The sequence below is a fragment of the Salvelinus fontinalis genome, chromosome 31, assembly GCF_029448725.1.
Source record: "Salvelinus fontinalis isolate EN_2023a chromosome 31, ASM2944872v1, whole genome shotgun sequence".
NCBI lineage: Eukaryota > Metazoa > Chordata > Actinopteri > Salmoniformes > Salmonidae > Salvelinus > Salvelinus fontinalis.
This window is the reverse complement of record NC_074695.1, coordinates 44,277,599-44,293,234: the sequence shown is the minus strand read 5'-3', so window position 1 is coordinate 44,293,234 and position 15,636 is coordinate 44,277,599. Positions and strand designations below refer to the sequence as shown.

Below are 15,636 nucleotides of genomic sequence, written 5' to 3'. Positions count from 1 at the left end.
CTGAATAATTTCAAAACTTGATTCCATTTGTATACGGTCATGTACACTCACCGGCCAGTTTATGAGGTACACCACCCCATTCACAAAAATGGATCGCTCCTACAGACAGTGAGTCATGTTGCTTGCTATATAAAGCAGGCAGACAGGCATTCAGTTCCTGTTCGATTTAATGTTAAAATGGGCAAAACGAGTGACCTAAGGTGCGTCGGATCAAGTATCTCAGAAGAGGCCACCCTCCTGGGCTTTTCAAGTATGACACTGTCTAGGGTTTACTGAGAATGGTGCGACAAACAAAAACCATCCAGTCAGCGGCAGTCCAGTTGGTGAAAACAGCTCGTTGATGAGAGGTCGAAGGAGAATGGCAGGAATCGTGCAAGCTAACAGGCGGACCACAAACAGGCAAATAACAGTGCAGTACAACAGTGGTGGTCAGAACGGCATCTCGGAACGCACAATTCCTCGATCCTTGTCACGGATGGGCTATTTCGACAGAGGACCACACCGGGTTCCACTCCCGGCTTCAGTGGGCACACGATCACCAACACTGGACAATTGAGGAGTGGAAAAACACCACCTGGAACATGACAGTGAGTTCAGTTTACTTGAGTGGCCTGGTCAGTCCCCAGGCCTCAACCCAATAGAACATCTTTGGTATGAGAACGAGCTGTTCGCAGCATGAATGTACTGTCATCCAATCTGCAGCAACTGCGTGATGTCAACGCGTCAGCATGGACCAACATCCCTGTGGAACGTTTCCGACACCTTGTAGAATGCCCCGAAGAAGTCAGGCTGTTCTGGAGGCAAAGGGGAGTCTGACCCGGTACTAGATGGGTGTACTTTTATTAAAATTGCAGGTGAGTGTATCTCTCTATTGTGCATGGGAATACTTTGAACAGATTTGCTTTTACAGTCCTTTATGTCTGTTGCTCAAAAAACTTGGGGGGGATCAAATTCAGCCAGTTCTTGCAAAAAATATAAATAAGGTGATTGGGAGTTTGGAGTGTTTTAAATGGAGATTTTCATTAGACTTACTTAAAGAATCTTCAGTTGGGAAACCCTGCCTTAGAGCATGGATAGTCTTTAAGTAAAACTAATGAAAATCTCCATTAAAAGACACTCTCCAAACTCCCAATCACCTTATTTATCTCTTTTGAAAGAACGGGCCGGCGCTGCCTAGACCTTAACCCCATTCCACCAACCCCCTTGCCATGTCCTGGACTAGGAATTCAAGAAGACACAATCCTTCACAATTTGCGTAACACTTCGTGCACGTTTATTTACAAAGTGTTCAACAACAAAAAAGTATAAATTGTACTGAAATATGGTTTCTGTGTTAGTTTGAGTGTGTGTATGTGTGGGTGTCTGGTCAGGAGATGAGTTCTGTGTAGAGAGTCTGGTTGTTGTAGTCGGCTGGTCTGCCCTGGGACAGGGGTACAGATGGGCTGCCTCCCAGGCCAGGCTGGGGATTCCCAGCACTCATAAAGCAGAAAGGCACGTGGGTAATCTTCCCATTGGACCAACACTGTGGAGAGAGAATTCACTACAGTCACTAGGATGGGTTAAGTTCCCCCCACTACACCTGTTGCTCTAGTCACTGATGCACTACTGTACAACAACAGCCGTGTAAAAGGGAATTAGTGTGTGGACCATGTACCATTTTTATGTTGCCCATGTTTCCTATACGAATGGAATAAAGGCAGAAATAACTTGAGGTTTGAAAACCGCTCTAAATTTCAAGTTTATCAGTGAACTCGAGCTTTATTAAGACCAGTTTAAGCGGCACTGTGAGACAGCGTCTAAATGACTGGAGGCCCGCGAATGTAAAGAGTACGAAGAGAGACTAACCACAGTGAGCTGGGCTCCATGCTGGTAGTTGGGGTTAAACTGCATCAGTCTGGGCTCAGTCCCGGCCTCCCCCTGGACAAAACCACTGACACACACACACACAGTTATTACCACTGAGATACAATCTACTGATTACCACTGAGATACCTTCCTGGCAATGTAATATACTAGAGCACCTACCATGGCAGAAGCTTAAACGCGGGGCTGATTTGAGTCTTGAACACTGCGATCATGGCAGGGCGGCCTGCTTCAGCGTCTCCTGACGGAGCCGACAAGAGGGAGGAAGTGAGCGGGGGAGAGAAGACGTCAAAACACACAATCTCTCAACTCCGGAGAAAGAGGAAGCGAGAACAAGCCTGACCTTTGACGAGCACGGCTAGACGCTCGCCTCTCGGATCCCACGCCATCGACTGGATCTCTCCTCCGACCCTGACACACACAGACAAAACGCAACAATCCAATCTGTGAGGATAATCAACAACTAGTGAAGTAAATGACTAGTTGACCCGGGCCTTTCCTTACGTGATATCTCCGTCAGGTGTATTTAAGGTGGTCTCGGACAGGTCTGCCACCACTGTTGCTGCCTTTGGCCCACCTGACATCATTAAGGGCACCCCTAGTGGACAAATAGGAAAACTCACATCAGAACAAACAATGCACACACAGCACAGTGTAAACAACTATAAAAAGGTTGATGTGCCTCATATTGAACATGGAATTGTGTGTGTGTGTGTGTGTGTACCTGGGTTGTCAGTGAAGGTCAGGGCATAGATGACAGTCTCTCCTTGCACACTGAAGAGCAGCCGACTCCCATCAGGACTCCAACAGCCAGACTAGACAGTTACAGAGACAGTTAGCCACACACACAACACACACACACACACACACACACACAGAGAGACCAGGTGTCTCACCTGACAGCGTCCCTTCAGACTGGGCCACCGCTCGCAAGTCCACATCCTGGTTTCCCAAACCCTGCAGCAACACAAACACATAAATAACACACACATACAGTAATACAGACACGTCGAGCCGATCCAACACTACACAAAGCACGACGCTCTCCTGCACTACCGTCTCTGACCTGAAGAGGGAGGAGGGCGTAGCTGCCAGCACGCGACTGCCATCGGGAGACCAGGACAGGTAGGTGACTCCTCCCCCTCCCACACGGTGGAGAGGCACACAACTCTCAACAGCTACGTCCCACACCTGACAGAGAGAGAGGAGGAGACGGCGAGAAAGAGAGAGACAGACAGGAGTCACAAAGCCCTTACGACATCACAGTAAAATACTTTCACAGTCGAGTAGCAGTAGAGGCTGTGTGTGTGTGTGTGTGTGTGTGTGTGTGTGTGTGTGTGTGTGGACTGAGACGGTTCCTACCAGCATGGCAGTGTCCCTGGGAGAGGCCGACACCAGGAGAGGTCCGTTAGGTGACCATGCGACGGACGTGACGGGGGAATGGCCTGGGTGGGACAGGACCTGGGCACAGCCGGAGGAGGGCCTGTGGGAGGGAGGGAGACCAAAAAAAAGATGAGAGAAATAGAGAGGGCAGAGGAGAAAGAACATTCAAGACATAGAAATGACTCTATAATGTACACAAGGGTGTGTGTACCTGGTAGAGAGTGAGGTGGGGTCCACGTGCCAGACAAGCAGGCAGTTGTGACAGGCGACGGCCAGGGCAGAGGCACACAGAGGCTTCCACTGCAGAGCCGCCACACTGCGCTGCAGACGGTGCTTCAGGGTGGGAGTAGTAGCACTGAGGAGTGTGTGTGTGTGTGTGAGAGAGACAGAGAGACGAAGAGACAGGGAGACCAAGGCAGAGAGACAGAGAAGAGAGACAATTTCACTCACAAACCGTACGTAAACACTGTAGGAACGGTGCCATAGTTTAAACACTGCACTAGGCTGGTCTGACAATATGATTGAGGACATACAGTGCATTCGGAAAGTATGTCCCCTTGACTTTTTCCACATTGTTACGTTAAAGCCTTATTCTAAAATGGATCCAATTGTTTTTTTGTCCTCAATCTACACACAGTACCCCATAACGACAATGTAAAAACAGGACCTTAGGCAGCGATTACAGCCTCAAGTCTTCTTGGGTATGACGCTACAAGCTTTGCACACCTGTATTTGGGGAGTTTCTCCCATTCTTCTCTGCAGATCCTCTCAAGCTCTGTCAGGTTGGATGGGGAGCATCACTGCACAGCTATTTACAGGTCTCTCCAGATATGTTTGATCGGGTTCAAGTCCGGGCTCTGGCTGGGCCACTCAAGGACATTCAGAGACTTGTCCCAGAAGTCTCTCCTGCGTTGTCTTGGCTGTGTGCTTAGGGTCGTTGTCTTGTTGGAAGGTGAACCTTGGCCCCAGTCTGAGGTCCTGAGCGCTCTGGAGCAGGTTTTCATCAAGGATCTCTGTGTACTTTACTCTGTTCATCTTTCCCTCGATCCTAACTAGTCTCCTAGTCCCTGCCACTGGAAAAAATCCCTACAGCGTGATCCTGCCACCACCATGCTTTACCGTAGGGATGGTGCCAGGTTTCCTCCAGATGTGATGCTTGGCGTTCAGTCCATAGAGTTCCATCTTGGTTTCATCATGGTCGGATAGTCTTTAGTTGCCTTTTGGCAAAGTCAAAGAGGGATGTCATGTGTCTTTTACTGAGTATTGGCTTCCGTCTGGCCACTCCACCATAAAGGCCTGATTGATGGAGTGCTGCAGAGATGGTTGTCCTTCTGGAAGGTTCTCCCATCTCCACAGAGGAACTCTGGACCTCCTGACCAAGGCCCTTCTTCCAAATTGCTTACTTTGTCCGGGGGGACAGCTCTAGGAAGAGTCTTGGTGGTTCCAAACTTATTCCATTTAAGAATGATGGAGGCCACTGTGTTCTTGGAGACCTTCAATGCTGCAGACATGTTTTGGTAACCTTCCCCAGATCTGTGCCTCGATAGAATTCTTTCTCAGAGCTCTACAGAAAATTAATTCGATCTCAAGGCTTGGTTTTTGCTCTGACATGCATTGTCAACTGTGGGACCTTATATAGACAGGTGTGTGCCTTTCCAAATCATGTCCAATCAATTGAATTCACAACAGATGGACTCCAATCAAGTTGTAGAAACATCACAAGGCTGATCAATAGGAACAGGATGTACCTTAGCTCAATTTCGAGTCTCATAGCAAAGGGTCTAAATACATACGTAAATAAGGTATTTCAGGTTTGTTTATACAGTTGCAAACATTTTCACCTTCTCATTATAGGGTATTGTACGTAGATTGATGAGGAAAATGTTTTACCTAATCAAATTTTTGAATAAGCCTGTGACTTTACAAAATGTGGAAAAAGTCAAGGGGTCTGAATACACTGTAGGTGTCACCCGAAGCCAGCCCATAGAGTTTGATAGTCAATGACACACAGAGAGAGAGAGAGCACCATTGCGACAGACTTAACCTCTTGGGGTTGTAGATCTTGATGGAATCGTCTGAAAGGGCCACAGCACACTTCTGTGTGTGTGGGTGCCAGGCAAAGCTCCGCACTGCACAGTCCGACCTGAGACACAGGGAGCAAGAACAGGGGGACAGTTACAGATACATAGCCTACTGCAGCCATGATTTCAGAGAGTATGCATGTCTGAGAATATATCCCTAAAGTAAACAAATACCTCATGTTTGACAAGGACATACATAACACAAGAGGGGGTATATTTAAGGATCCGATTGGGGATTCATCAACTAAAAAAAGGTGGTCTTACCAGTCCAGCACTTGGGAAAACTCGACGGTCATTTCCTCGCTGCTCAACTGACGACAAAGGGCAGATAACGACAGTCAATTAGAGAAGCCTGCAGAATCCAACACAACCCGGGCAAGTTGTGTATCGTTTGATTAGAACTGCCCGAGAATTAGCCGTGTGAAAACCACAGACTGGGCCCACTTACTGTGAGGTGAGGAAACAGAGAGCTGTGGAAGGAGGAGACCCAGCGTAGCAAGGCCAGGACGCAGCTCGAGCTCACCCCTAGCCACTTGGGCACTGGGAACACACACGCAATTAGGAGACGGACTGAAACGCACAAATAACCTAGAACATTGGTTTACATGTCGAGGTTAGGGAACCTTGTTGAACGTGATGGTATGAAAATGTTTTTAGAACATAATGACATGTTTTTCGAGAGACGTTTTATTTTATTTTTATGTAACCTTTATTTAACTAGGCAAATCAGTTGAGAACAAATTCTTATTTACAGTGACGGCCTACCCCGGACGGCGCTGGGCCAATTGTGCGCCGCCCTATGGGACGCCCAATCACGGCCGGATGTGACGCAGCCTGGATTCGAACCAGGGACTGCAGTGACGCCTCTTGCACTGAGATGCAGTGCCTTAGACCGCTGCGCCACTCAGGAGCAGCCATAATCAAACAAGTGAATAAACGAAAAGCTAAAACAACCAATTTGAGATCGAAAAACAACAAAATACTCACAACCACGTTAACAAGCCTGTATAGTCCGGTCAAAAAGGTATTTGCATATGTATGAGCACATTCAACTTGCCTACATTACATGGGCAGAGGCATCAGATCTACTGTTACCCGACAGTAGTAAACTAGCTAAATACATGATGTCCACAATAACATTCAAAGCAGGTAGCTAGCATCGAATAAGTGCCTATTGTCCATTCAAAAACCCACGTACACAGGTCTAGCTGTGTTAAACATTACAGTAGTTTTGACAAGGGTAACGTATCGTACTGCATTAGCCAAAGCTAGCCAACAGGCTAACTGCATGGTAATACCACCAATAACTAAAACGGTATTGAATATGGTTTGCAGTGAGAGACTTCACATGTGCCAAACCTAGGAGAGGCTAGTTAGATACCTGGGCTAGAAAATCGAGTATTCCGTCAACGCAAGCTAGTTAGGTATCTGTCTGTTCTGAAAGAGTTAGCTACAGATATGCAGGGTTGTTAACAGTGTCCACTCCTATTAAATCAATGGCAGCTAGTTGTGAGACTTAACAAATGATGCTGCCAATGTCCTTAGTAAAATAACTGTAGCAAGATGTTCTGCTAACGTCACTAGACAGCAAAACATCCATAAATGATAGCTGAGCTTGCTGTGGTTTGAACTAGCTGGCTAGCTTTGATAGCCCACCTTGCAGGGTATATATTTTTGTCAATTTATCATTCATGCCATGTTACCTGACTAGTTTCCAACGGAATAGCCTTGTAAAAAGGCACTTATTTTCCTATGTTTTTTATTGTCAAAATTAAAACATTCCCAATGAGGCTACTAACATGCAATGTAATCTGGGCTGCTTGTCAGACCAACCATTCAAGTGATGTCATTGATGATGCGTTATCAAGATGGCGGCATTGCAGTAGTCAGCTGAGGCAACGTTTAAATGTTTTAACATACATTTGTTTTTCAGCAGTTTTAGGTGTAGGAATATGCTTCTTTATCACATTTGGTTATCAAAATGACCTTTGCCTTCGAAAAATGTTTCAGATCACCTTTAAAAAGACGCAAACTCTTGCATGACGGTTTCTTATCTAAAGCGCGCGCTGCATGTAATACTTTCGTGACAGTGAAAGAATGACGATAACATGGCACTCACCCTCTGCACTGGAGTTGGCGATCTCATTTAGGAGTCCAGACAGGCCTGCATCACGCCTAGCAGACAGACACAGAGGTGGGGATTAGTGAACAGGGCTTCGGAATTGTGTGTGTGTGAGAGAGAGAGAGAGAGAGAGAGACACACCAAGCCCCTGCACTCCTTGTGTACAGCGTCTCACAGTGGTCCCTAAAAGCTGACTTGCTGCTGCTCTCTGGCCGGCTGTGAGGCTTCAGTGACTCTCGCGGGAAGTACAGATTCAGAGCAGGTGAATCCTACAGCAAATGGAAACACACACAACATTATACACACTGTAGCTCTTGCTCTCCACACACACCTTTGCCTAATATTAGGTGATAACATTAAACATCCAAGTAATGCAGTGACAGACAGTTTGTGGCAACTCGGTAAATTACACTGTAGCGTGTGGTGACTAGTAGGTTAACAGGAGTGGGTATAATTTGTGGAACGTTCCAACAGGAATCTGTTCCAAAAACGTAAAGTACAAGGTTGCCAACAAACAACGCATACAAAGTAGCATGGTCAACTCACCACGTAGCTTATTCTTAATGTTTGTCCATAGGCTACCAGAGTGAGGAAAGACATTTTTCGGAGTAAACGTGGTGAGTGAAAAACGTTATCAAATAGCCCACTCTCTAACCGGTATCTTATTCTGCCGCTATACAACTTTGTATGCATTGTTTGTTGGCAACCTTGTTATTTCCATCGTTTTTGGAACAGATTCCTGTTGGAACGTTCCACAAATGATACCCACCCGGTTAACAGTAGTAGGGATTGACAATGATACGGTAGCCCACCCACCCCAAACCAGACGGATGGATCCGTGTTGGACTCGTTGTACTGAGAAGTTTCTCCATCGCCGGACAGCGGTGGGGGGAACAGTGCCAAAGAACACATCATAACCACATTCCTCCTGAAAAAGACACATCACATTTAGCAAGCTCAACATTCAGCCATCACATGCAGCTGCTAGCGAAGTTAGCTAGATTGCTAGCTAGTCATAAACGTCAGCTAGTAAGCTAAGTTTGATTGGCAATTTAGCCATGCTAGCAAGCTAGACCGAGAATTAATAAATACAACTACTCAGTTGCCCATGTAGCTGTTGTTAACTACCTTCCTTTTCCTGTAAAATGTAGCTAGGTTTGCTTCAAAACGCCGATCGGTGTCCGTCAGAAAAGTTTAATAAACTACGGAGGCCTGTAAAAGGCATACAATACGGAGAATTTCCACAACGCGGACGTACTTTGCCCAATGGTGCATGCGCTGCTGTCATCTACCGGAAAAATAGCAGCATTACATCCTACTTCTGTTCACACCAGATGTTGGGGAGTAGAGCTGGAGCCGAGCGATCCCAATTTGACTGGAGCTCGGAGCGAGATTCTCAAAGGCTGGAGCGTCGGCCTTTTCGCCCGCTCCAGTAGCGCTTACCTCACGACTTTAGGCATGCCCGGCCCAGCATGTATGTGTAGTCTACTTCTATGCTGCTATAGCCCCTTGCTTTAGCTACTGACCTGGAGTTAGCTAAATATTTTCATAAGGAAACTGATTAAACACACAGGTGCAAAGTCAAGGTGACTTACACAGAGATGTAGACCAAGAGCAAGAGAGAGTTGTGGACAATGTAGTGTCCACAACTAAATAATCATAATGGAATCTGAAAGGACACGTATCCTGAGGCATGGTGGTGTACTACATTCACATGCTAAAATAAAGGAATGAGGTGGATAGATAACTAAGTGTGTCATTGAGCAAAGTATTTCTACTAAAAAAAACAGATCTCTTAAACGTTTCGTTCATGTTTGTTCTATTATCTATCTATACAATAGGCCATAGTTGATTTTGGCCCAATGGGCCTGGTATATGACCATGTTCAAGAAGCGTTCCGTTTTGATTGGGTTATTTTGTCTAAAAACCGGTGTCCGTCAGAAAAGGCCTACCTATATAAATAAATATAAATCTCAGGGTCTCTGCCCAGCCTGTCAAGAATGGCGAAAAGGATGTTTAGCATCCCCAATGGCTTTGCAAGTGTGGAAAGGATATTCTCCGCTGCTGGCCCGCTCTCCAGGCATCATCGCATGAGCCTGAAGCCACAGACTGGCCAAACTCATGTTTCTAAAAATGTATTCTAAAAATAAATTCAAAGGCCATAATGTCATTTTTCGTTTAATTTGTATTTAATTCCAAGTAAGTCACAGCCTATATACGAAATGTATAGACTATAATGATTTAATACAACAAAATGTTGAATGCTTTATGTCCCTACCAGCCCACCCGTAGCACGCGCTCCAGCAGGTGTATCTTACTGATCATCCCTAAAGCCAAAACCTCATTTGGACGCCTTTCCTTCCAGTTCTCTGCTGCCTGCGACTGGAACGAATTGCAAAAATCTCTGAAGTTGGAGACTTTTATCTCCCTCAACAACTTTAAAAATCTGCTATCCGAGCAGCTAACCGATCGCTGCAGCTGTACATAGTCCATCTGTAAACTACCCACAAAATTTACCTACCTCACCTCCATACTGCTTTTATTTATTTACTTTTCTGCTCTTTTGCACACCAGTATCTCTTCTTGCACATGATCATCTGATGATTTATCACTCCAGTGTTAATCTGCTAAATTGTGATTATTCGATTTATTGCCTACCTCATGCCTTTTGCACACATTGTATATAGATTCTCTTTTTTCTACCGTGTTATTGACTTGTTTATTGTTTACTCCATGTGTAACTCTGTGTTGTTGTCTGTTCACACTGCTATGCTTTATCTTGGCCAGGTCGCAGTTGCAAATGAGAACTTGTTCTCAACTAGCCTACCTGGTTAAATAAAGGTGAAATAAAAATAATAATAATAATAATTGTGTCACACTCGCAAATGCTTCACAATGTATTTTTTTGTAGGCTATAGCGTTGAAATAATTGAAATAATATAGCCTGAATAATTCATTTCCATTCCTTCTTAGGCTCCCTGTCTGGCTCCTGACCTGTTTGGAGTGATTATATGTTGTTTAATATGACATGTACACTTCTTACATTCACCTTTTCATGTTTATTCAAACACTTTTCATTCAAATCATATGATTTGGTTTCAATACTTCAAAACCAATTGGTAGGTCCAGGTAGTCACAAAAATAGATGGGTGTTGGTTAAATTGTGATTTTAGTGAATGGAGAAAATATCGAGCGGCAGTTTTTTTTTCTGTGAGCACAGAGCGGTTTTTAGCAGAGACGTTGAAAAGGACCTGGAGCACCTGAGCAGTGCGGTATTTCCAGCCGCTCAACTCCGCTCACATACTCTGGTTCACACTGATGATGTTTGTTACATGGCCTGGATGAACCAAACAAATTGTAAAAATGAATTGTAGACATTGAATGTTGCCCTGTCATTCAGGGCAGGTTTTGAGCCCCACATTTTGTTTTGGGGGGGCTTGCCTGTTCTGCATGTTATTTTAGCATTAATACATATCCCATATCAGTTTACAAACAAGTAAAAAATACATATATCACTGAGTTAATAAAGCTGCATACAAACATGTTCTCTTTTTTGTTTTCTTGAGTAAGGCAGCACCAAAATGCAGGTGTTTCAGCCTAGCTCAGTGTTTTCTGTTGTGGTTGAACAAGCCAGCAGGAAATGCAGAGAGTTGCACTGCGATTGGCTCAGTGTTCTGTCACTCATGGGGACACTACGTCACCACCAAGTCTAGGGGTAGACAACGAAAATTCTAGCCCCTTGGGTGCTGCCACAGAGTTACATTAGAAGTGCCCATCCAAGAAGGCTCAAGGTCACTGGCCACAGATAAAATGACATCAAATCACGTTTTATCTACAGTAGCTTTGATTGGACTGATCATGTCAACATCATACTTTCAAAATCTTAGCTAGCAGTCATCATCATGAATCAAGTCGACAATCTACTGGCAAATCCTTTTTAATCCTTGTCATATGAAGGGAAATAATGAAGAAAAATTATAGATAAAACGTATTGGTGCTCATCGGCCATTGGACATAAACATTACACAAGTTGGAAATCGCAAATTCAACAATGAGTGGTTTGGAAGGAATCAGTGGCTAACTGCTATTCAATGGAGTGGCTGTGTCTGTGTGGTCCCAGGTCTAAGAATAAGGGTCTCTTTTCCTAGTTTAGAATTATAAACATTCAACATTGGCCATGCTGTCAAAGAAGCATGATTTGTGGCGAGCTCAAACCAACTGTTAACTCGGAACTGCAAAATCTGACTTTAGTGAGTTCAAGACAACTGGGAACTCTGGAAAACGAGCTACGACTGGGAAAATACATTTTGAACTTTCATCCAATGGAATTGTAAATCAGGAACTCATGCCTCTTTCTAGAGCTAAGGCCTGAAGATCACTGACGTCATCATGATTCAACCTTTTTTTTTCAAGTTATAAATCCAGAGAATGGCAGACTTTGATAGTTTGAAGACAAAATTTGTACACGAAGGACCGCCGTGCCACCTTCCTGTTCAAGTGAGCACAGCGCAACAACTCAGCTAGCAATGAGGAATCGGCTCAGAAGCGGCCCTCTTCCGGGGGGCCGGAACTGATTGAATCGGGCCGGAATCAGGTTACGGACTCGGCACGGAATCAAAATGAACGACTGCCCAGAATCAGCCCAAGTACATCAGGCCGTTTCTGTCTACCGGCATTCATCCGACTTTGTCGACATCTTACCAGAATCCTCCCAGAAGTGGCCCGATGCTAATTTAAATAAATGTATACAACATTACCCGATTTAGTCATTTTAAATATTACTCTTATACATTTTATTCATACAAATTATACCCATCCACCTCCAAAAAAATGATGTCAGAGGAAACACCGTACACCTGGTGACCGTGTCAGCGTGCATGCACCTGGCCCGCCACAGGAGTCCCTACAGTGCGATGCAACAAGGACATCCCGGCCAACCAAACCCTCCCCTAACTCGGACAATGCCTGGCCAATTGTGTGTCACCTCATGGGTCTCCCATTCGCGGCCAGCACAGGTATCGAACTAGCATCTGTAGCAACGCAGTTTGCACTGCGATGCAGTGTCTTAGACCGCTGCACCACTCGGGAGGCTCCCTCCACAAAGTTTTTAATTAATGCTTATCAGTGGCCTTGCACAAAGTATCAAAATACTAAAATACAACTTAAACAGGACTCTTAAAGAATTTACTTTCAAATGTTAATTGTATTTTTTTGATCACAGAAACAATGAGAAAATATGGAAAAATAAATATGAAATGTTAATGATCTCAGCCGAGTGCCCCAACTCTCAGCCGGAATCGGCCCAGATCCACTGTGCTAGCTGGAAAGGTGAGTCCAAAAATGTATTATATGCTGCTGCATAAATGATGTAATATGCCAGGGAGATATGCATACTGTAGCTAAAAAAGTAATACTAAGTTTATGTTGTGTAGTAAGCTGTTAGTAGCCCATGTGCCTCACCCTAATAATTTGGTCTATTTTCACCTCTTAATTTCAGCTACTGTTATGACTTGGTGGTGCACATGTAGCCTATAACCTGTTTTTGAAAAATGTAATCATCGAATATTGTATGAGCTTTCATTGTCTGCTTATATGCGCCCTTTATTTATCCTACAGTTCTGACTTGGTGTACAGGGAGAACACTGTAAGAACTCCCGTGTTCTGAATTCTGTCGCTGTACATTTCAAAAGTGCTAAACAGATAGTTATATTGACTAACTTTATGTTCGTCCTAGCTCGCTCATTAATGTCTTAATCGAAAATACGGATTGTCTCTTATCCGCTTGTCATCCCCTTATGCCATAGTTTGTACATCTCAATTGTCAGTAGAAACCACATTTGTTTAAACACACTTTAAAAAGGCAATAAATGAGGCTGAATGAACTGTTTCACTGCCAGATAAGGCTCCGCTGATAGCCAGGTGAAGCAGTGGTATAGTGCAATTCATGTATTGTTTAGTGTTGTGTTGTGTAGTGGCTTTGCTGGCATGCATCCCACATTCTTTTTTCCTCCCCCACCAAGATTCACATGATGTCTAGACCTTGGTGGATCAATTATAGACTATAGGGTAACGTGGTGTAAATAGCCCCCCCCCCCCCCAAAAAAAGCTCCTGAGGTAATTTGATTGAATATTTCGTAATGTAGAGACAGTTATATATATACAGTACCAGTCAAAAGTTTGGATACACCCATTCATTCAAGGGGTTTTCTTTGTTTTTACTATTTTCTACATTGTGGAATAATAGTGAAGATATCAGAACTATGAAATAGCACATATGGAATCATGTAGTAACTAAAAAGGGTTAAACAAATCCAAATAGATTTTAGATTTTAGATTCTTCAGAGTAGCCACCCTTTGCCTTGATGACAGCTTTGCACACTCTTGGCATTCTTTCACCCAGCTTCATGAGGTAGTCACCAGGAATGTTTTTCAATGAACAGGTGTGCCTTGTTAAAAATAAATTGTGGAATTTCTTTCCTTCTTAATGCATTTGAGCCAATCAGTTGTGTTGTGACAGGGTAGGAGTGGCATACAGAAGATAGTCCTATTTGGTAAAATACCAAGTCAATATGATGGCAAGAACAGCTCAAATAAGCAAAGAGAAACGACAGTCCATCATTACTTTAAGACATGAAGGTCAGTCAATGGGGAAAATTTCAAATACGTGGAAAGTGCAGTTACAAAAACCATCAAGTGCTATGATGAAATTGGCTCTCATGAGGACCGCCACAGGAAAGGAAGACCCAGAGTTACCTCTGCTGCAGAGGATAAGTTAATTAGAGTGACCAGCCTCAGAAATTGCAGCCCAAATAAATGCTGCACAGAGTTCAAGTAACAGACACATCTCAACATCAACTGTTCAGAGGGGACTGCCTGAATTTGACATTCATGGTCAAATTGCTGCAAAGAAACCACTACTAAAGTACACCAATAATAAGAAGAGACTGGCTTGGGCCAAGAAACATGAGCAATGGACATTAGACTGGTGGAAATCTGTCCTTTGGTCTCATGAATCTCAATTTGAGATTTTTGGTTTCAACCGCCGTGTCCTTTTGAGACGCAAAGTAGGTGAACGGATGATCTCCGCATGTGTGGTTCCCACCGAGAAGCATGGAGGAGGTGGTGTGATGGTGTGGGGATGCTTTGCTGGTGACACTGTCTGTGATTTATTTCGAATTCAAGGCACACTTAACCAGCATGGCTACCACAGCATTCTGCAGCGAAATGCCATTCTATCTGGTTTGCGCTTAGTGGGACTATCATTTGTTTTTCAACAGGATAATGACCTAACACACTTCCAGGCTGTGTAAGGCCTATTTGACCAAGGAGGATAGTGATGAATTGCTGCAGCAGATGACCTGGCCTCCACTATCACCCGACCTCACCCAATTGAGATGGTTTGGGATGAGTCGGACCGCAGAGTGAAGGAAAAGCAACCAACAAGTGCTCAGCCTATGTGGGAACTCGAGACTGTTGGAAAAGACTGTTGGAAAAGCATTCAGATGAAGCTGGTTGAGAGGATGCCAAGAGTGTGCAAAGCTGTCTTCAAGGCAAAAGTGGCTACTTTGAAGAATCTCAAATATAACATATATTTTGATATGTTTAACACTTTTTTGCCTTCTACATAATTCTATATGTGTTATTTCATAGTTTTGATGTCTTCACTATTATTCTACAATGTAGAAAATATAAAAAAATCTAGAAAAATCCTTGAATGAGTAGGTGTGTCCAAACTTTTGACTGCTACTGTGTATATATATTCTAATTAAGATAGATTCGATGTAAGTCAATAGTTCCTAAATTAGCATTTTCCAAATCATGTCCAAATCATCTACAAATACCTTAAATGAGTTACATAGTCATTTTTTTAGATACTTTAGGATGATGTGGACATGATTTGAAGGGACAATAAAAAGAGGGACCTCAAATCAAAACCTCATCATAGTGAGGATATTTAAAAGTGAGATGTACAATGCCATTTTATTTCAATATTTGATACTTAGACTTTAACTAATCACTAGTTAATTTAGTTAATCACTCAACACATTATACAAAAAAAATAATTTAAAAAAAAGTTACCCCAAAAGATTTTCAAAAAATAAACATTTGATTAAAAAAGTGTAAACTGTAGCCACTTATTTGCCTTCATAGTTTGTTTTTCTAAGCATGACCATGATCCATATTCCA

The 15,636-nt window shown here is 43.7% G+C and overlaps 1 protein-coding gene across 1 annotated transcript; it reads right to left on the bottom strand.

The window, feature by feature from the left end:
• Nucleotides 1-1,243: 1,243 nt before the first annotated feature.
• LOC129830352 (aladin-like) lies at nucleotides 1,244-8,685 on the bottom strand. The gene is made up of 17 exons (XM_055892869.1): nucleotides 8,578-8,685; nucleotides 8,266-8,377; nucleotides 7,591-7,718; nucleotides 7,447-7,502; nucleotides 5,776-5,867; nucleotides 5,592-5,638; nucleotides 5,291-5,389; nucleotides 3,458-3,601; nucleotides 3,226-3,346; nucleotides 2,930-3,054; nucleotides 2,760-2,820; nucleotides 2,588-2,678; nucleotides 2,368-2,461; nucleotides 2,207-2,274; nucleotides 2,026-2,104; nucleotides 1,846-1,930; nucleotides 1,244-1,522 (listed from the first exon to the last, which is right to left on the bottom strand). Exons 2-17 carry the CDS (start codon nucleotides 8,362-8,364, stop codon nucleotides 1,367-1,369), a joined length of 1,545 nt encoding a protein of 514 aa, XP_055748844.1. The 5' UTR covers nucleotides 8,365-8,377; nucleotides 8,578-8,685; the 3' UTR covers nucleotides 1,244-1,366.
• Nucleotides 8,686-15,636: the final 6,951 nt, after the last annotated feature.

Bases quoted from the DNA above. Each gene is read 5' to 3' on its own strand.
- LOC129830352 (XM_055892869.1), bottom strand. From the start codon at position 8,364: ATGATGTGTTCTTTGGCACTGTTCCCCCCACCGCTGTCCGGCGATGGA. The intron at 3,055-3,225 runs GTAGGAACCGTC...TCTCTCTGTCAG, and splicing joins CCAGGGACACTGCCATGCTG to GTGTGGGACGTAGCTGTTGA. The intron at 2,105-2,206 runs GTCAGGCTTGTT...CGGCTCCGTCAG, and splicing joins TCTAGCCGTGCTCGTCAAAG to GAGACGCTGAAGCAGGCCGC.